The sequence below is a fragment of the Sparus aurata genome, chromosome 13, assembly GCF_900880675.1.
Source record: "Sparus aurata chromosome 13, fSpaAur1.1, whole genome shotgun sequence".
Classification (NCBI taxonomy): Eukaryota; Metazoa; Chordata; class Actinopteri; order Spariformes; family Sparidae; genus Sparus; species Sparus aurata.
In genome coordinates, this window is record NC_044199.1 from 14,359,470 (window position 1) to 14,380,978 (window position 21,509).

At 40.0% G+C, this 21,509-nt stretch overlaps 1 protein-coding gene across 3 annotated transcripts in view; it reads left to right on the forward strand.

The window, feature by feature from the left end:
- Positions 1-21,509, forward strand: part of specc1 (sperm antigen with calponin homology and coiled-coil domains 1) — a 76,971-nt gene that overhangs the window by 46,183 nt on the left and 9,279 nt on the right. For all 3 annotated transcript variants that reach the window (XM_030437682.1, XM_030437683.1, XM_030437684.1), the window contains 6 exons: positions 502-677; positions 4,671-4,834; positions 7,294-7,394; positions 7,502-7,577; positions 8,070-8,214; positions 11,314-11,416. In XM_030437682.1, coding sequence (XP_030293542.1) covers positions 502-677; positions 4,671-4,834; positions 7,294-7,394; positions 7,502-7,577; positions 8,070-8,214; positions 11,314-11,416 — 765 coding nt within the window. The remainder of the gene's footprint in view (positions 1-501; positions 678-4,670; positions 4,835-7,293; positions 7,395-7,501; positions 7,578-8,069; positions 8,215-11,313; positions 11,417-21,509) is intronic.

Consider the following 21,509-nt stretch of genomic DNA (forward strand, 5'->3'; position numbering starts at 1 on the left):
GCAAGGGATCTCGTCAGTTCTTCTTTTCACTTTCTCTTCAGTTCTGTTTTCATAGTCTTTTTCCTGCTTCAAACCAAATAGCACCGGGTGTTCTGACTTCCTTTGGTGGTTACATTTTTTTTCCTGTCTTGAGGTGATTTTATAGTTTTTATAGCTTTGGGAGTTTTTAACAATATTTTTTAAGTTTTTCTAAAATTGGGTTCGGGGTCATTTTTGAATTCTACCAATCTGTTCAAAAGAAGAGTAGACACTCTTGTTACAAGAAAACATGGACCGTGATTGGGCAAAATAAAATTGACGCAAACTGTAAATGCTTTGCTAGGGTTATTTGTAAATACAAAAGAAATCTACTTCAATTTAGGATCATTTAATTTTTCAGTCCAACTAAATTCAGAGGGTTCACAAACAGTCCCCAAATCTGATTTCTGTCTGTATGTATTTTCCTGTATGTGTTCATACCTGCATTGACCTGTACAATATACAATGTGACTGTGTCTTTAGGATGAAAAAGAAGAGTGGCGTCGGTTCCAGGCGGACCTCCAAACAGCAGTGGTGGTGGCCAATGACATCAAGGTCGAGGCTCAGCAGGAGCTGCGTACACTCAGGAGGCAGCTGCAGGAGGAGCAGGATCGCAGTGCAAAGCTTTCCACAGACCTTGAGGCCCTGCAGGGAGTCAGGTACCACTTCCACCATACTTTTTTTCAGTTCCTTCCACTCCACCAATCCCTCGGCTCCCCTTGTTCAGGCTGCAGTTCCTTTCTCTCTGAACACAATTTGGATATGAGATACCTGCCAGAGTCTTGCCATTTCCCCATCCAATGATTTATACACGCCATACAAACAGCAATATGTTTTCATTTAAACTCCCAAGAATCTCTTGCTTAAGAGGTTTCCAAAATTCCTATCTGTTACCAAATTAGGATGTATTAAGTGTTAATATTATGTACATTATGTGGACATTATTTAATTGATATCTTGGTATTTCACATGATTAATCCTTGGAGTGTCAGAGTTTAGGTTTCTGGGATTTGGCAGACTCTGTTGGTAAATTAGCAGTCTCCTGCGGTATTTCCCTCTGTGTATTCTACTCCTTTAAGCTGCTGCCCTCTCTGTCTCCCTCTTCCACACTGTTCACTGCCCTATATAACATTCAAACCTCACATTCCACATTAAACTGCAGTTTATTGATTAGAGGAGATTATTACATGAGAAGGCAGATCTGCTCTATGCACAGATGCTGCCTTGATCCAAGTGTGTTCTAATGGACAACACTTTTCAGTGAAAATATTCCATGACAATATATCATGCTATAGGATTTCATATAGTGTTGTTGTACTGTGGCCATGCAGTAATGTGATAAATGTATTTATAGAGAGGTTTGTGTGTGAGTATACTGTATATAAGTGTGTTTGAGCATGCAAATGCCATGGTGTTTTTGACAGTGTTGTCCCCTTTCATTATCATGCCAGGTCAAATACTTTTCCGTGGTAAAGTCTGCTTAGGTTTTGTTACTGTTTATCTGTGTGGCTAGTCATGGTATAATTAAGTGATTTTGGTCACCTCACAAACTTAATAAGAGCAGTTTGAGTATATAAGAAATAGTTGTATTTGGTTTAAAACCAAATATGTCTTGTTCAAATTTCATGCAGTTCTTGTGAATTTAGTATATTTAATCACTGGTTTAAGACTTTGGCTAAATCAGCGAACTTTCCCCAAGATTAGCTGTTATGCTGCGTCCGCTCCCCACCTCCAGCAGCTCCCTGTGATGACTCTGTCAAAGATGTCCCTCTGACAAGCCTACCTATGTACAGTCCAGGTGAGTTCCCTGCCCTGTCAGCCCTCTCTCAGACAGCCTGCCTCTCCTTGCCCTGCTGTGTGCTGCTCCTGCTGCGTCTGCTCACTGACCTTCCTGTCTGTGTCTGGCTTCGTTTCGCTGCTTCAACCTGTCTGACTCTGTCTGTCTTTCCATATGCTGGCTGACTGCACCTTCAGGACTGTCTTATCTGTTTGGTTTTATTTGCCTGGTTCTTTAAACCTGACATTCAAGTAGATGTATCTGGTGCCACCTGCTGTTCTTTGAATGAATAACCCTCCAACTTTTTTGGTGAAACAGCAGGATGGTCTGCACCGCATGACTGGATTAAACTCATGCTATGCATCATCTGCTTCAGATACATTTGCATAGCGTCTTCATCACCGGGTGATTTAGTCGTACTAGACCTAATGAGTGACCTCCTTAATTGTAAGATTAAGAGGTGTGCATGGAGCAGAGTGTTAAAAAGTCCAGAAGTGCCCAGAGGTTTGCATTTCATAACACCAATTATAAGAAAATATTTCAAGTTTTGCTGCAAATGTACATGATGTGACGATGTGTTGGTTAAATAAAAATACTTAAAATAATCTTTAAATAGTGGTTGAATATATATTTTTGTATATATAACCTAATCTCCCTTCCTCTTTTTCTCTTTAGAATAAGCACCGGAGCCACTTTTGATACCAAGACGGCAGTAGAAGGGCACTAGAGACGTGCCCCCACCTCAGCACCACGTGAAGACAGTGTTATTGTTGCACTTATTACCTTTGTGTGTCATTCAAAATGTAATGTGGTAAACCCGTCTCTTTCTAAGCCACAGTGACCAGTGTAGATGCAGTACACAACGAGTCTCATCACACAGAGTCTGGCTTTCCATATCCTATGAAACCTTTTGAATAATATTTCTGTATTTTTATTTCTCAATGAATGTATTCTTTCTTTGTAATGTTGTCTCTGTTAAAGAAATGCCATATGTTCGAAAGACTCTCCCTTTCATACTGTGCAAAGCTGATTTGTGCCTTTTTGAGAAAGTTGAGATGGTAGAGGGTGATGACCTGTTACAAAAAGCACCATGAATTAAAGAAATGGCAAGATAAAGTAAGAATACAACTTGGTAAATATTTAGTCAGTGGCAAAGCTGACACTGTTTGAATTCAAGCATTCTGTCAGAATAAAGTCAGATTTTTAACATCAGAAAATCCTCAAGAAAATCTTCAAGGCAAGAGCGATGCAGCAGAACTTCCAGTTGGAAAGAACTAGGTGTCTTTGCTTTTCTATTTCTGTATCAGTCAAATTATGGCTACCTATTTAAAAAAAATACTTCATTTTAAGACTTAAGTTTGGTCTTTGGTCCTGTAGTTGGATTGAACTGAAAGCAGTGTCATATGCAGCCATTAGATGGCACAAATGAACACACAATAACCACATGCAGTTGACAACCATGTGGAAATACTAGCATCATCTGCTATATTACTGTTAGTACTTTTGGTTTGCTATATTCTTTCTAAATTACCAGAACTCTTTCTATCAGGTAAAATAAATGGGATGATTTTGATGTCAGCCATGCTGGCACATCCAGAGCACTGCCAAATGTTTTAGATTTAAGGACTGCCACAAAAACAGACAGCTGTACCTCAGAGTCATTTGTTACTCTTTGCAAACATACCAAAAGGTTTACACTAAGACTGTGCTTCAGGTTTCTAACAAGGATTATTTTACTGTTCAAAAACACCAATTACAGATGATGAGTTGAACTCATTTTCTACCATTCCTCTTCTCAGTAACATACCTGACAAGTTAATATAGAACCAACCACATAGACTTTTTATCTGAATCTCAGACGTCAATTAAGGCACACAAGATGCTTTTTTCCTGGCGATTATTCTTGAACCACTATGTTAAACACTCAACATTTTTCTTCACCTTTTTACTGTATTAGATTCTCAGAGATTGTGATATCACTCATTTTCAAACATACGTCACTTAACACAAACATAGTTGATCAATTTAATCTTTGAAGCGAACCCGTATACAATATTCTGTGTATGACAATGACATATTGCAGGATCTCAGGTTCTACACAGTGTCTAGCTTTTATCAGAGATTTTCAATTTGTGCATTTTTATTAAAAGCCATAATGTTCTACCAGATAAAAAGGTACTGGTGCTCAAAATGTAAACATTTGGATACTCTCAAATATACTATAAAAAAAGATAAGATGCTAACAGTGTGATTGGTTGTTTTCTGTCTATAGTAAAGCCCTTTAATGGACAATACAGTGAATGTGCTGTTAATTTATTCTGCAAAGAAAGACTTGGAAGGTCTTGTGACTGGTTGTATGGCTGTGAAGGAATACATAAATGTGTACTGTATGTGTGTTTGACTGTTATTCATTAGGTGAATGAATAAATGAGACTACACCAGTCCAACTGTGGTTGTGAATCTCTTTCAGTCTCCACTCTCCGGAGGTGAGTTGAGTGCAATTTTTAACATGGACATTTCCTACTTGTCATTCATTCCTCATCCATAACTGATATAGATGGATCTAATCCCTCACTCTAAAGCCTGGAGTCCAATGTTCATCGGGGGGCAATGGGTAACCAGTGGCCTGATTATTGCACTACTTGGATTTTTGTTCTAAATTTAGATGTGGCTATCTCCAACTAGCCACCATTATTGACTGTTTTGTAGTCCTCTTCAAGATGTTATCACACGATCTTGTCAGGTGATCTCGTAAGATAAATGGTAGAGTGAGGGTACTGAGTCTGCAGTTAACAAACACACAGATTCTCCTCCTCACACTCTTCTGTTTTTGTATATGTGTCTACACAGAAACCCTGTTCATTGTGTCTGTCAGGTCCCAAGGTGATGAGGTGAGGGTGTCAGACTCTGATAACAGCCGTCACTGGTGCGGCATCTCCATGATCCCGACCACACCCGTGGACGCCAGCGGAGATGCCGACTCCGAACCCGGAGCTACTGTCAAATCCCTCATTAAGTCCTTTGATACTGTGGGACAGAGTAAGCACCGAGCATCTCAACACACAAACACACACACACACACACACACACACACACACACACACACACACACACACACACACACACACACACACACACACACACACACGGGAATCCCAACACAGAAGTGTAACTGTAGAGGAACAGCTGATGAGATCTCCAGCGTAGATATCTGTCATTTCTCTGCAGAGAAGGAATGTGCAGTTGTGTAGGATTGTGTGGCCTGAGTTGACCACGACAGGTGGGAGGGTCTATCTGTTCATGTCAGTAGAATATACCAATAAAATAAGATGATGATGTGTTGGTTAAATCTGTGACTGATGAGGGGACATCCTGATTCAAACGTTTTCGCTACAGCAGCACTAAGGAACTGGTTGTTAATGTTAAATATTCTCAGCAACTACAGCTACTTGTATTCTCTATTAATAGCAATGTATAACTTCAACAGAGATTGATCGATACGACAAGCATCTAAGGTTGGTTTAAGTTCTGCTTTCATTATTTTACTTTAGTGTTTACTGTTGTGTTCACACAAACTGCAGCACCAGAACTGGATGAACTATTATTCAGTGTTTTGTTTAATTTACTGTTTAAAAAGGTCTATCCCTGGGTGTCGTTTAGCTCAGTTGGTAGAGCAGGCATCCCATGTACAGAGGCTTTGTCCTCGCTGCAGTAACCCCGGGTTCGAGTCCCAACCCGAGGTCCTTTGCTGATTGTCACTCCCCCTGTCTCTCATGCTGTTTCCTGTCATATCTTGAGCCTGTACTATCAATAAAGCCATATAATGGCCAAAAAAAAAAAAAAAAAGGTCTATCCCTTAAAACAAAAATATACACTCACTGGTCACCTATGTAGGCACAACTGCACAATCTGATGCAATCCAATCCAACAGCCCTTTCGTAACATCTGTCTTTTACAAATTAATATTGTTTAGTGTTTGGTGACATTGTCAGAGATGTGTAAATTATATTTTTATGTGTGTTATTGAGCTCATAGTTAAATGTGCTGTTGTACTGGACTGCATTATGTTGTCTACATGAAATATAATGCAGTCCGATACTGCACCATCACTAACTATGTCCTCAATGATAAAAAAAATCCTTTATTTAACACTGCTATGACAATGTCAACAAAACTGAATGTTATAGGCATCATTAAAGTAGACTTTATGGTATTTGATTGAGTTAAACTGTACAGATATACCTTACAAAGTGCCTCTTGTGTGTATTAAAGAACAAATAAAAACAAGAAAAAAAGCTACTTAAGGGTACTTGACAGTTTTCCAGTAAATTATTAAGGTTTGATACCATGCTGTCCATTGTTGGCCTAACTGTTTAATGCTCGAAATGTATATGATAAGCCGTGTTTCCACTACAGGAACTTTCCCCAGGGACTAGGAACCTTGGAAGGAACTCCACCCTGGGGACCAGGATCTAATCTGTTCATGGGATATTATTTTACCACAAAAAAGTCCCTGCTGGAAGGGTAGCACTTTCCAAAAGCACATAAGCTTTGGGGGTAGAACTTACACCGCAGATTTTTTTGATGGTCTGAGACCTTTTTTATATTGGCCATTTTTAAAAAATCTGTGGCTGCAAACCAGTTTGTTTTTGTGTTCATTGTGCTTTGAGACATCCACATGGCATTACAGAAGAAAGCATATGACAGATGGGGAGACAATTGGTGGCCAACGGTGTTGTATAGTTACATGCAAAAGTGATGTGTAAAAACAGCTGTCTCTTTTTTTTTATTCACCAGAAGGCAAATTTGTAAGTACCCTAATGTGAAGCTTGGGTAAAAGTACAGATATCATTTCAAAATATCACTTTGGTAAAAGTGAAAGTCACTCATACAAATAGCACTTGAGTAAAAGTTTTAAAATATCATATTGAATATTCAATATTCAATATCAAAAGTAAAAGTAAATGATACAAGATGATACATGTATGGATACTGTATACCGTGGGTCTACAGGATAAAGGTATCTTTTTTATAAGATTGCCAATGAAATAAAATAAATTTAGACCAGGCCTTCTTTGGGGCTGATGCAGCATGTAAGCTGCACAGTAACTAGTAACTAAAGTTATCAAATAAATGTAGTGGAATAAAAATGACAGTATTAACCTCCAAAATCTAGTGGAGTGGAAGTATAAAGTAGCTGAAAATGGAAATACTAAATAAAGGATAATTAAATGAAGTCCAGTAAAATGTAAGTACACCACTTTAATAAATGTACTTAGTTACATTCCATCACTGCTAATTTGCCTTTTCTTCATAGGTCTCAAGACCGCAGTGGAAGCGGTCTAAATAAGCCTTCTAGTACCTTGAATAGTGGTTCACATTCACAGTAACTACATTAAAGTCTTAGAATAAATTTAATATGTATTTACTGATTTTAGAAATTATATTTGATGCCTTTTTTGTATTATAATCTATGGATATATCACCTGGTCTTTCAGATGGACCAGGCCACACAGTTCAAATGCATTCCTCCCCAAGAAGCCCTCTGAGTGGAATCCCTGTACGCACTGCACCTGCTGCTGCTGTCTCCCCAATTCAGGTACACACCAAGATATGTTGCAAAAAAACAAAAGACTTCATTTTTGCAGTGAAACTGTCTCAGCCTCCGATATGATAAGATCCCTGTCCTGTTTTCTGTTCTTTTAGAGACAGTCATACATAAAGCCACTATCAAAAACGTTGGAAAAAAGGATCAATCATGGAGAATTCTCACATCAATATGGTTTGTAACACAGATAATGGTCATGGTGTTTAAATTACATAGATATCCATACTTATCCTAGCAGCAATACTGGAACAAATGATGAGCCTTGCACACAGCCTTTAGGTCAAAGGACATCCAGACAAAGTCTACAATGAGTCACTGCCTTTAGAAATGAGCAATGTTGAAATATCTGATATAAGTTGTCCACACAGAGAGCCAAATGAATAGATAAAGATATGCAAACATCCGGCTTGTGTTTTTGTGGGTAGTTTTATGATTTTGTTCTTAGAAAAAGCAAATACTGTAAATGTGGTCACTGAGCTCTTAAACTGTCAGGTGTGTCAGCTCCTTCCTGGATGGGCCAACTGAGTAGAGCAAATGAGAAGTTTGCATTTTTTTTTTGCATATTTGCTGCTGACTCTGTATTGTAGAATTTTGTTTACAAACTATATTATGCTCCCACATTCTCATTTGCCTCTCTCTCTTTCCTGCTTCCTTCCCTTCTTCCAGATAAATTGTCCGGCTGCAGTGAGGACCTGAAACCTACCAGCTTCATGAGGAAGAGCCCTTCTCTTGAGTCTGTAATCAAAACCCCTGCCTCCTTCAGCAGCCGCACAGCATCCTTCAGCTACAATCGAGGCAACAGCAAGCTCAGGTGGGCCTACCCAAACGCTTTTGTCCATAAGTCACTGTAAGATCATAATATTCATAAGGCTTCCTTTGAACTAGTGAAAACATATTGACTTATCTTCCTTTAAAACAGATGAATAAACATCTTTTTATAGAAAGACTGTTCTACACGCAACATGGTTGGTTATGAATCACAGGAAATCAGGCAGAAATGGAAACTGAATGTTGTGAAGCATTTGCAGACCTGCTTTGACTGATTGACCCAACACTGCAACAAAAAAAGGAAATGATATCAAGTCATTTAGCCTCTCATTGAATTTCAACAGTGATTTTTAAAAGCACAAGAAAACAACCCTGCCTTTGGTTTGGATAATGTTATTCGTCTCTAAAATCTAAGCATAATATTTCCACAAATTATGCACTTGGTTAAAAGTGCTTTTTTTGTTGGGCAAGGTAGAGAACTTAAGAATTCAGAATCAGGTTACATAGATTGAGGGGGGTGACTTACAGGAAAAACTTTTTGAGTTCTGCATTTCTGTGAAACGCAAGTTCCCTTTAATGATCTTTGACAACGTTAGTGTTACTTCCTTGTAGGCATTTTAAGCAACAAGTTATCGTATTCAAATTGTGTGTATTTAAGTCCCAGCTGAGTGACTTTGGAGTCGCGCAACTTCTATTGCCGAAGATGTTTTGTGACGTGGATGGCCTTAACAAGGTTCATGGAGTGTCCACTTATCATAAAAGGGAAGAGAGACAGATGTTGAACAAACATGCTTGCTCATCTGCTGACTTCTGGCATCATTTTCTATACAGACCACTCCTCTCTGTGAACACACAGAAACAGCCAATCCTACTCTGTTTAGATAGACTCTCCTGCTAGACTACCACTGAAACAGGATGTATTCGAGGTTGATGAGTTGGAGTTTAACTGTGTTGTCACATTGAGACAGTAATGTTTGCTTAAACAATCAAATACTCACACTGACAAAACACTCTCATCTTCAACCATATGTACTGGTGACATTAATACACACGTCCCACAGTGATCTGGATACAAACCAGTCTGTCAAGCCTCACCTCTTTTTCCTCTGGTATCATTAATGAGCTCTCTGCTCCATGCTCACATGGTAACATATTAAATGTAAATGTGCGTTATTGTAGTGCAGACCATCATACAGGCCTTTCCTCTCCAACAGCAGATCAGCAGCAGCACATTACCGTGTTTGGTATGGTTTTAGAGTTATGATATGGCTGCTGCTGATAGATAAATGCACCCTCTGACTCTGTAATATGTTTGGACAGGGTCTTGCAACTTCTGGCCCTGCGGTGCCTCAAACAGCGAAATAATGAATTTAACAGCAGAGTTGCTGTGACGTGTGAAATGTTTACCATGCTCAGAGCAATGACCGTGTCTCGTGGTCTTCCCATGGCCTCAGCCTTAGCACACACCCGGGGGAGAAGACCCTCTAAATAATACAGCAGAACCCATCCGTTGTACCACTTGTAATTCCTGTTTTTTCTAAATAGTGCAGTCAGTTTACTGTTTTCAAACATTCAAGTATTGTGCCCATCCAGTGTCAAAATTAGGAAGGGGTGCTAAAGAAAGAGGTGGGTTTGAGGCTTTACATCTGACACTGAAGGTAGAATGATCACTGAGCTGTATACAGTTGGCTTCAATCCAAAGTAATCTTTCAGGAACTCTGAACTCTAAAACAAATATACTGATCTGCAAAGAGACTTCAAGCTTGTCTTGATAAGACAAGATCAAACTTCAGAGCTCCCTGTGGTGATGAAATCCTGGAATTCTGAGAGAGGAACATCTGGAAATTAGTTCAACTTGGTAGGAAAATAGAGTAAAGGGAGTATCAACTGTATTATTGATTTTTTTTTATACTTGAATGTTTTTTATTTTCTCCATCATAGTACATGCTAAGTCAGTCATTATACAGTATCATCCCTGTGGCATTTATCTTTTTACCATGCCTTTGTGTCAAGTATAAGGTTTTAAGTTTTAATAACTTGGGACGATGTGTAAAGTGTAAATTAAAACAGAAGATGACAGTTCATAAATCCTTTTCAACTTATGTTCAGTTCAGTTGCTCGACAGTCTGATGTCTCTTTTGACATATTTTGCATTTCCAAATGTGCCACGCATTTCCAGTGGGAGTGCTCACTGTCTTTTACCACAAAGCCATGTTGTTTTAAGTCATGCAGAATGGGACTTTGATTGCACCTTTTTACATGGTGGTTTTCAGTTGTTTTGTCTCTGATCTGAAAAGCAGTTTTTAGTAGGGAGTGCATCTTTCCAGCTGCCTGGAGCACATCAGGGCCACCATCACCTAGTCACAGACGAGGTTTTTGGTTGTAGTATCACCAGTGTCTCTACACATGAAAACGTGTCTCTACACATGAACACGAGCATTGAGAACATTGTTTGTGTATGCAGAGTTTACTAAAAGGAAGGTTTTTGAACTACTCACCGTTGGAGCTGGATCTCCGGCATGCCAACGTCAAGGCAGACAAAAAGTGTCGATCCAAGTGTTGATCCCTAAGTGCGACCTAACCAGCTTTTTAACATTTTAAAAGAATGTTTTAATCGTTGTATAGAAGAGTGTTTTTTTTTGATGGTGCAGAATATCACAAAGTGAACGCAGAGATGTGGCAACTTTTAAACTTTTCAATAGGGGAATCAAAAATGGCAATCTACATAACAAGAAGTAATAAACTGAGAGGAAAGTAAAGTTTTTTTAGTAAGACTTTAACTTTCACAAACTGATGAAGAGTCTGGATATTTTTATCAAACTGTGGTGTTTTAATAATGTTCTCTGTTAGCTGGTGGAGGAAGAGTTAGTTTTTAACTCTGGTGTCAATATGTAGGGTTTTTTCTTGGGAAAATGTTTTCTATGATGTTTTAACTGTGAATTGGGAAATACTGGAATGAAGTTGTTTTTAAAAATCAAAACATCTCTCTCTCTCTCTCTCTCTCTCTCTCTCTCTCTCTCTCTCTCTCTCTCTCTCTCTCTCTCTCTCTCTCTCTCTCTCTCTCTCTCTCTCTCTCTCTCTCTCTCTCTCTCTCTCTCTCTCTCTCTCTCTGTGATGGCGGTTTGTGTCTCCCTGGTGACAGTGTGGAAAGAAAGGACCCCTTGGCTGCACTGGCGCGGGAGTACGGAGGATCTAAGAGAAACGCTCTACTGAAGTGGTGCCAGAAGAAAACAGAAGGCTATCCGGTAGGGATCAGAGGCCAGAGACCTCTCTCAAATAAAAGGCGGGCTCCATTCACTTTCACACCCTTTTTTTTTTTTTTTTTTCTTATCGTCTCTGTCTGACACTTTTATTTTAGTCTTAGAATCTTCAGGTTTTCATTTAAAAGTGAGATAACAGCTCTAGTTTAAGAGTTATTTCTTTTTTTTCCAAGCCATCACAGAGGTGTTAGACTGAGGTGGCACATGACTGTGTTTACATACACACCATTCACTAACCTGTCACCTCACTTGGGACATGAAGTTACTGTGGCACAGTGTAATGGAAACAATGAAGCCCTCAATGTTATAGACACACTGGATATATACATGTGTGGATTTATATAGCCCTCCTTGTGTTTATTCATGTCCATTTGTTTATGCAGTGTTGTTGCGTTGAGCTCCATCTGTGTTCCCTGTGTCCATGGAGCCAAGTGCTGACAATCACCTGGCTTAGCTGCTCCCCTAATGCCCAGTTTAAGGAGCCCATTAAGCCCAGTGGGATTTGCCCATGTAATCATCATGTTCTTGTGCCAGCATGGCAGCTAGTTAATACCCACTCTTAAAATCAGGCAGACTGGTCCCAGTCTGCGAACTGTAGTCAAGGAGGAAGAGGAGGATTAATTACAAACATAAATGACTCTCTCAGTTTGGGGTGAGTCAAATTGCATGTAGCTCTGGCTTATTAACCGAACATGAAACGCCACAGGTGATGACTGCTAAAAATAAACCCAGCTCTCCCAGGGATGGATGGTCAGAATAACTAGATGAGTCGTCAGATCAATAGTTCCTATTTCTCAGGCACAATGCCGCTTAGTGTACTTTGAGTCACCCTCGCTTCATCTGAGGTAGGTTATTTAATGGTCACATCATGCCTGTGTTGGTAAAACACACAGAGACAATCCTCTGTGATGGAAATATCAGAGCAGATGAGATAAAACTGCCTCTGACCAACAGACAGTCTGATGATGTGTCTGATAAGATGCTGGAGCTGGAGACGGACTGGCATGGCTCAGATTGTTTGGGTTCACACGCCTTTGTTTGATATGGGTCTTGGTGCTTAAAGACACTGGCTTGTAATAGAAAGACAAAGAATGTGTTAGCAACAAGGCAGCTGCTTACTGCCTGGCTACTGTCTAAAGCAAAAAACAACCATAAGAATCACATCTGACCTGGAAACCCCGATCTCAGTGCCATGAAAAGGCACTCGGTAAAACAATTGATTGTATCAATAAGTAGGCACGTGTTGTTACCTGCTGATCTAGTAGAGAGAATGGTGTTTTTTAATCCCACTGGTAAATAAGCATGTTAAAGAAGGACCAGACTTTAACACAACAGTAGCCCTCTCCATCGAGTGACTGCCCATACATTAATTTTTACCCTGTTATCTATGACATTCCCTCTGCCATGTTTGCCTCCTCCATCAGCGTTCTTCTTTTGCAGGGTAGAATTTCTACATTTATTCCCGTTGTTCCACTGTCAACAGGGGACAGTGACCGAGGAAACCGTGTCTCTTCCTGTTTTGATTGCGCAATGGCAGACATGCTTTCTTAATGTGCCGTAAGGCCACCTTCATTTTTGTGGATGGTGTCATTTTTCTGTAGCCATCGCACTGTGCAATCAGTATTATCTTCTGAATGATAAGTAGAAGCTAAAGAGTTGTGTATAGTACCTGAGTATATGTCCATAATTACTTTCCACCATTGCTTAAATTGAAATGGACACTTGTCAAATAATAACCCAAATGGAATTTCAAAGTTTAGTTCAGTTCAGGACAGTTGGGTCCAGCAACAGGAAACTCTTAATCGAGCCTCATTCCCATTTAACTATGGAACCAATGATCCCCTCTCACAAAGGGCTTAACAACACAGTGTGATTGTTTGCAAGTATAAGGAATGCAGTAAGAAGATTTGGCTACTGGTAGTGTTTCAGTCTGAGGAATAATCATTCCCCTCCCCGAGTAACTGCCCTTGACTTGAGCTGCTGTGATCCTTCGTGGTTGTGCATTTTCTCCATACGTGCACCATATGCCAGAGCTGTAATTGGATTTATTCACAGACTTTTAGGCTGTTAACCTTAGACATTTCTATTGTGAGAACAAGTGTGATTTCCTCGTACTGTAATCTTAAGGGTGTTCGATCCTGATGCTTATCTGATGAATATCTGTTTCCAGCAAACACATTTTATAAACTTGCTCACAATACTTGTTTTTCTGTATCTAAAGGGAAGAAAGACATCTTTGTTTTTATATCTGTGCATCAGATCAAGATTCCTGAAACAACTCAGTCAGAACTCGTCCGCATTTTTTGTACATTTGCCGTTTAACTTTCCCACACGAGAAAAGCCTCCAGCCTTTCCCTTTTCTGTGGAATCCCACAACATCCAGTAGGGAATTGTGTTCTTCAGTAAGCATGAATATGTACTGTATGTTTGTGTGTGTTTGTGTAACACAAAAGTCTGTGCATCAGTTATAGTAAGTGGAGCCACAACGATATGTGACCACAGTCCCCAGCTTGAGATAGGTTACTGTCAGAGGACGCGTTAAGCTTCATATGTCTGGTCATAGGTCAGGCTGCAGAGTTACAAGACATCTCCACATGGAAGTCAGCAATTACAAGCCTCATGTACAAAGAGACTGACTGATCTGTCACACAGTTCGAAGCTAGGACAGTGAAGGCAAAAAGACAACAACAGCCACCAGAAAAAACGACCACATCCAGGTTCTTTTCTGTCGTGTTCAGCTCTGATAAAGGTCAGCGAGGTTTAGTTTTATCAATACATCCTCGTGCTCTTTGCGGTCCCTCTTCGCTCTGCTGTGGACTAAGTTCAAAAAGGTAATAATTCAACACTAATTGGCTCTTTGTGGCCCTTTGGTATAGAGTCCCCCAGTTGTAATTTATGCTTGGCCTCGTCAGGCTACATAATTAATGGCCACTTTGAAGAGGCAGCTCGGACCATCGCCATTCACTTTCCATCCTCTCTCTGTGTCCAAAACGACGGAGTCAGGAAACAAGCTCTTATATCACACTCATGTGTCAGCATGGAGCCAGAAAAGCTGCTGTATGAGACGGGTGGGGGGGGGGGGGAATAAAGCTGATTGGGAGAGTCAGCCCCGTGCCTGTTGTTATTACAGTCCTATTGTTGGCAGACCTTTTGGTCAAACAGCGGTCTAACTAAAGTGAAACAGAGAACGGGAGCTATTGTAAGCATGCAGGGTGATTATTTGATGTTTAGGTGAAAATAGCTGTCAAGGGCACAGTAAATATGTGTGATTATAGCTAGACACTAAGCCTGATGTCACACTTTGCCTCTATAGATCAATAAAGGGATGAGAGAGACGAACGCCTATAATCAGCACACGGAGATGAAATTAGATTACATTAGACCTATCGTATATATACTGTATTGGTCTATACCAATATTGGCATAAATGTTGTCCAATATACGCTAATATGAAAACTTTTTCTAGAGATTATAATGTAGGAAGAGATGATTCATAATTACATTCCCAGTGATGTTTACTGTTTCAGTACAATGGTGTCATTTTGGACCATAAAGTTTATAGTTAAACAATAGAATATATGACCTCCATAACATATAGTATCTTTGTCAAAAGGTGGTTTGGTAACATTTAAGGTCATTGATCATTCAAAAAATGTGCGTGTATATAGACTGATATTTTGATATTTAAATGTTTTACTCTCTAATATCTGTAACAGCATCTGCCCCAAAAATCAATTATCCGTCAGGTTCTTGTGTGGTGTGCTAAAGACACTCAAATGAGGCTTCATCTATATATATTATAACATATCAGGTAACCTGTGGTTAGGGCTATACTGAATGTCCCTTTTTGACATCTGAAGCTCCTATTAATGTTTTCTAATAAAGCTTTGAATGTCTGTCATCATACATTATGACATCATCACCCTTAAAAAAATAATTGTATTAAATTAAAATAAAATGGGGCTGGTAGAATGCTGCTAAACCATCAGTTTATACAGGTGCCTCACTTTGTGTGTGGTTAGCAGGAAGGCAAGTGGCCACAGTGAAAATGTTGTATTTGAAAGGCTAAATGCCAAAATTCTGGATTAAAGCAGAAAAATGTTTTCGATAAAAACACATTGTACATTTTTAGCAATGATAGCGTCTATTTATTTCAATACATTTTGACTTCTTGCCTTTGTAACACTCTGGAGTAATTGGAAATGTTTGGGTCACGTGTGTTGCAAATAATCCTACATCCTTACCTTTATCTGCAACTGAACAGAAACACCAGTTTAAACAGAATGACTAAAAAAGGCTTGGAAAAAAAAGCTGCGCAGCAATTCATATGTCAACATTATGAATAAGGCCTCGACCTATTGAGTGCAGCCCTACATGTGGTTAAGCAAATGCACGCTTTTCTGTTCTTTAAATGCATACAGGTGACAGGGAAAAAGCCCATGATGAAAGCGGTTACCATGGTCTACGTGCCTTAAATCATGCATCCGTGTGTTTATGTATGGATGTATGTGGGGACGTGCTTGTGTGAGCATGCACTTGTGACAGCTAACACAGCTAGAGGGAGAAAGGGGAAAACATGGCAATTGACATGCAAGTAAACACACACGGGAGTAGGATGAGCGTGCTATCACCATGGAGAAAGCCCCTGAACCCCTGAGAGAAAAAGTGGTGAGTGAAAGGGTGTGTTTACCCACCAACTGCCTCCATCCCCAAGTAACATAAAGCTCCTTAAACACTCCTTAAACACATGACCTGTGCTGAACTCTGAGCAGGAGATGAGATGCGAATTCAGACAGGCTCAGTCACACCTCAAATGTCAGATTCTGGGAAGTACAGATCGATCAGTGAAGACCTTAAGCTGGCTCTGATTGACTCTGCCCTGTGGGAGAGACTGAAGGGTCCTCCCACAGGAAATTAGTATTCACAAGGGCTTGTGTGCACACCAGTGCTGAATTTGAACACAGACCTGGAACACAAGACAAGCTTTTATACAACTTCTGTCACACTGGTTTTAAAGGCAGTTTGTAGGATCCGATTCGAATGAGCATGATGCTGTGCGGCCTGAAATTGGATGTTTTGTGTTTTTTGTCTGTGTGTTAGTTTTCTCTGCACTCCATCTCAAAATCAAAAGCCAAACTCTTTTCCGTGGTAATTCTAAAACTACATGAGACAAAAGCATTTTTCAAAAGTAGGCAAGAGAAAACAAGGTCAATAGAGGTGCCAATTAAAAATATGCACATACCCAAGCCGAGTTCAAGAGAAAATCAGCGAGTAATGTAAAAAATTACAACCAGGGTCAACCATTATGAGAGCCTATTTAGTTGTGGCATCTTAATTATGATCAAAAGTCAAACAGAAGTTGTTACATTGTTTGAATGGGAATTGTGGTTGAACAGCAACCAGACTACAAAGAATTGTGATCACCAAGCAAGCCATCCAAGATAACCACCTTTAAAGTTTCAATAGCAAAATTTTTGTATCAAAACTTTTAAATGTACACTGTGAATCCTCTGCACTGGTTTCAAAATTTCCACGGAGCTGTCAAAGGGAAGCAAAATTTCAAAATGTCTTCTCGTTGTGGTTAAAGCTTTACATAAGTGGCCATTTTTGGCTTTCTTAAAGGTCTCTGGTCTGTTGGAAAACACTCTTGCTGTATATTTATCAGGCGCTTTGATGTCTTAATTTAGGACAGCTCCGGACACTTTATAACTTTTTTCTCCCCTCAATTAACCATAGAAGCCTAACAAAAATAAATGCGCTGTTTGTTCAAGATGGGAACAATGAGCAAAGGCTCTGAACATTAGGCTCAGCTGGGCCTGACAGAGCACAGCTCATCCGGCCTCGTCTGGGAAACTCACACGCACGCACACACAAACCCATTGAAGAGACAGGAATGGAACCCCATGTGAGTGTGGAATGGAGGTCAGACATCGAGGAGGGGAAGAGGGTAGGAGTTCAAAGAGTAGCCCTCACTGTAAGTTTTAATAATGTAGCAATGACAGTGATGGAAATGTGAGCTCATCGGTGTAAAATAACTAAGTGATCATATTGGCAGGCTCACTCTACTGTATTTGTTAAAGAATTAAACATACTACAAGGAAGTGTTACCTGGTTATGAAACAGTCTTGATTAAATATTGATACTGATGCCTCTATATGGCCTACATAAGCAAACGAGACCATCAGCTGTAATTTGTAGAGTTATTATAGTTATTCTTGATGCCCGCCACCGGGTCAGATTTATCCAGCTTGGAAAAATGATAAAATGAAAGCTGTTTTTTAATGGAGTAAAATAGGCCACAGGTTTAGGAAGGAAGCTGTTCTGTAGTCTGGTGGTACAGCACTAAAACAAAGTTTCTTGGTTTTACCCCAGTCATATTCCCAAATCAATCCTTCATAGCCACAAATAGATACCTCGTTGGCACGCGTCCTGCAAATGGCTGTGTTTTGAATAAGAAAAATAGTATGAAAAATTGCACCTGTCTTTCACTCATCTCCAAAACAAATGCACATATTAGCCAGATCTATAGACACAAGGCGGTGGTGCTCATACCTTTTGTCTACAAGGGTCGCTAGAATCCACAAAAATGTAAGTTCCTTGTAGCTGCTTAAGCAAATTGTGTTGCATTGTTTTTTTTAATCTCTCATCATCAATAATCACTAAATGGTATCTGGTAAACTGTTTTCTGAGACAGGTGGATAAGCCTGCCTCTGACAAATTAAGAAAATAAAATACAATACAGTGAAATGATATTGAGACATATTAAGTGTAACAGTGACAAATTAAATCAGTGATACAGCTATTTTGCTCACGGGTGTGTTTATAATTCTAAGAATATAAAAAGTCAACCCATAGCAATTCATGGTATGTTGCCAACAATGATTCTGCGAGAATCGATACATTGCGAGACAATCATCTAACAGTACATCAACACATCTGTCTCACTGAAAAACACGAAAGTGCAGAAATTGACCCTGAGCATTGCATTCAAAAGTGCCTGGAGTCTTAGCTTGCTGCCTCCTTATCAGTACATGTTTATATGAAAATATAATTATTTGCTCTCAGTGTGTTGGTTAAGCGAACTTCGACAGGAGACAATGCGATAGATTGCAGTATTGATATCTTGTCCCAGCCCTAATACTGGAACTGACATGCTGTGAGTTATTTTACAACATAACTGCTAATAGATTGTAGGTGAATACCTATAAAGGGATAGTGCAAAGCCAATTACATTTTATTGATCTTACAGTGCAGTTCTCTCTGTGATAATCTAAATGTCTTTTATATAATATTAAGTAGGTAGGTGAGCATGTTCAGTCAGAGGCAGATTTCATAAATCAACAGTACAGTTGACCTGTGTGCTCTTGTGCCCTCTCTGACCCATGTCGCCCTCCCCACTCTTTACATGCTCTTCTGCCCGTGGGTCCATTAAATGTGGGAGTGGAGACAGTGGAATCTATGGAAAGCAGCTCCATCAGCTCGGTGACCTTCCCTGTTGCCCTGTCTTTATCTCCACTGTCCCGCCTGCCCAGGCTTTCAGCCTGTCATTGCTCATGACTATGATTCATTGTGAGGTACATTATGGTGTCATCTCCCACTCCCCCCACTCTGTCTGCCTCTGTTTGTCCCTCAATTTCTGACTTTCCTTTCTCATTTTTGTTGTCTTCTCCTTATCTTCGGTTTCTTGTTTAATCTTTTTTCTTTTTTTTTTCTGGATTCTTGGTCGTATGTCTTCTTGTTGCCCTGCTCAATCCCTTGAGGTGCAGTGGAGACAAATGTACTGCGACTGGCTCATCAGTCTAAGGGCTCTCTCAGGCTTGATGTCTCCCGCTTTCCCCCTTTAGACGGATGGCTTTTTAACAAACTGTGTGTGCATGTGTGTGTGTCACAGTCACAGTTACCCTCCTTCCCTCTCCGCCCACACACTGCACGTTGCTTTGGTGTTTTTTACATTCTAGATCCATAAGTAAGAGCTCAATATTACAATAATAGCACGTTGACATCTGGGTGTCAAGTGTTACAAACAGCAGAGGAGCTTTATTCCACGTTTCTGGTTGTGACTCCAGTCCAGTAGCTTTTACGCATGGCAGCAGGGAGCACACGCTTACCGTCCATTGCTGTGTTAAACAGCTGTCTGTGTGATGCCTGGCTCGTGTCCATCTCGTCTGTGAATTCAGTTTCTATGTGGTTCACAGCGGAGAGGATATGTTTTTCAGGCTGGATGTGACATGTCCTTGACCTCTAATGTCGTCTGCAGCTGAAGCAGTTTCTGTAGCAGCTGCAAATATTTTGCTACCCGTTTTTTGAGAATCAGTGCAGTACTTTTGGGCCACTTTCCCCAAGAACAGTTAGACATGTTTGACATGCAATTTCTGACCACCTATATTCACCAAAATTAAACTATGGATGTTATCATAGATCTTATCTGCTTTCCACTTAGAGATCAAAGCAAATATCCACGGATCAACTTGACGTTCCTGTCCTCCCGCTCTACAAGCCCCTGCTTCTCTCTCATACTCTCTTTCCCTGAGCCCTAAAAAGCGACGGCTGTGCCTTTTGTGCCGAGCGAGACGCTTCCTGTCGCTTGATGCTGTGTTTGCTTTTCTGAGCCGGCTCCCAGAGAGCTGTTGTTGTCCGCTGCTGTTTTACCATTCATGCCTCTCCCTCTCTTTCTACCCTGAACAAACCCCCAGCCCTTTTCCTCTCCCACTCCCACCCTAGACTCCAACACACCTACCTGGCCTGAATTTTGACATGTGTATCCTCAGTAACATAACTGGCCTCTGGGACCTCTCTCTATCTTATCAGTTTATTTGTTATTGTCTATCTTGGTCTCGGAGTCTCGGGGGGCCTGAATAACCCCTTATCACTCCCTCTATGCGTGTGTGTGTGTCAGTCAGCGAATGCATCACACACAAAGTGCAAATAGTGCTGCTGCTGAGCCAGCTAAGAGAGAGAAGGGGGGAGTTATGTGAGGAATGTGAGCTGACATGACTGCACAGGTCTGCCCTCCAGACATAATAGACAGGCAGTTACTGATGGAGAAGACTCTCTCCCAGCCTCTGTTGTACCATCAAATAGATGAAGCTCAGATCATCCTGGTGAGTCAAGTTGAAGAACAATCAATGACTACACTTTTCAAACTCACATTTGATTAAATAGTCTATTTTAACAAATCAGATTTCAGACACATATAGTCACTAACTGGCAGACCTATTCAACTGGTGGCCTGTGTGTGTCAACGACCGCATTCTGGCCCTTTGATCATTTTGTTAGAAAGTAGTAATATATGCTTTTATTTCTACGTGAAATAATGGACAACCTACCTCTAACATAAAAACATTTTTTTTCCCCTGTACTTTTTGCATACAGTAATATAATGTTTCTTTTTCAGTTGTAAAAACTAAAAATAAAGCAGAGGAAAATATTATTGTTTTATCATTTTTTATTATTGGTTTAAATGCATTAATGCTCCAAAAATGGTCAGCTAAGTCAAGAAATTAAAGGTTGGATGACTGACTTGGTAAAAAGAGGAAAAAAATAGAAAAGCATAAACGGTCTCCAGATCAAATTCCAAGATTCTAGAGAATGTAAAAATGTAAAAGTCCTGCAACTTGGAACATGACTTTTTTTTTTTACAGCCATGTCAGCAGCTCAATGAGCCCAAAGGCTAACATCTGCATGCTGATTCTGAGAATAACAATAATAACATGCTGCTGTTTTGCAGCTGAGGACTGCAAGTATTTGACAGATTTATTCTGTGGTATCTCGATTGTACCAAAACTCAATGACAATCCGTCCAACAGCTGAGATTCAAAGCCAGGGGTCACCAAAGTCAGTAGGGTTCGTTCGTGACAACCATGAATGTCTGTGAAGAATTTCATGTCAAGTCATTAAATATTTGTTAAGATATTTGAGTCTGGATCAAATTGTATACTGACTGACCCACTGAAATCCACCATCCTGTAACCACATGACTAAAAAGGATAGAAAATAGGTGGGGGAGCACATTTCTATAACATTGACCAGTAACAACCATAGCAACCGCCAGGTTACATCACTAAGAAAACAGTATACC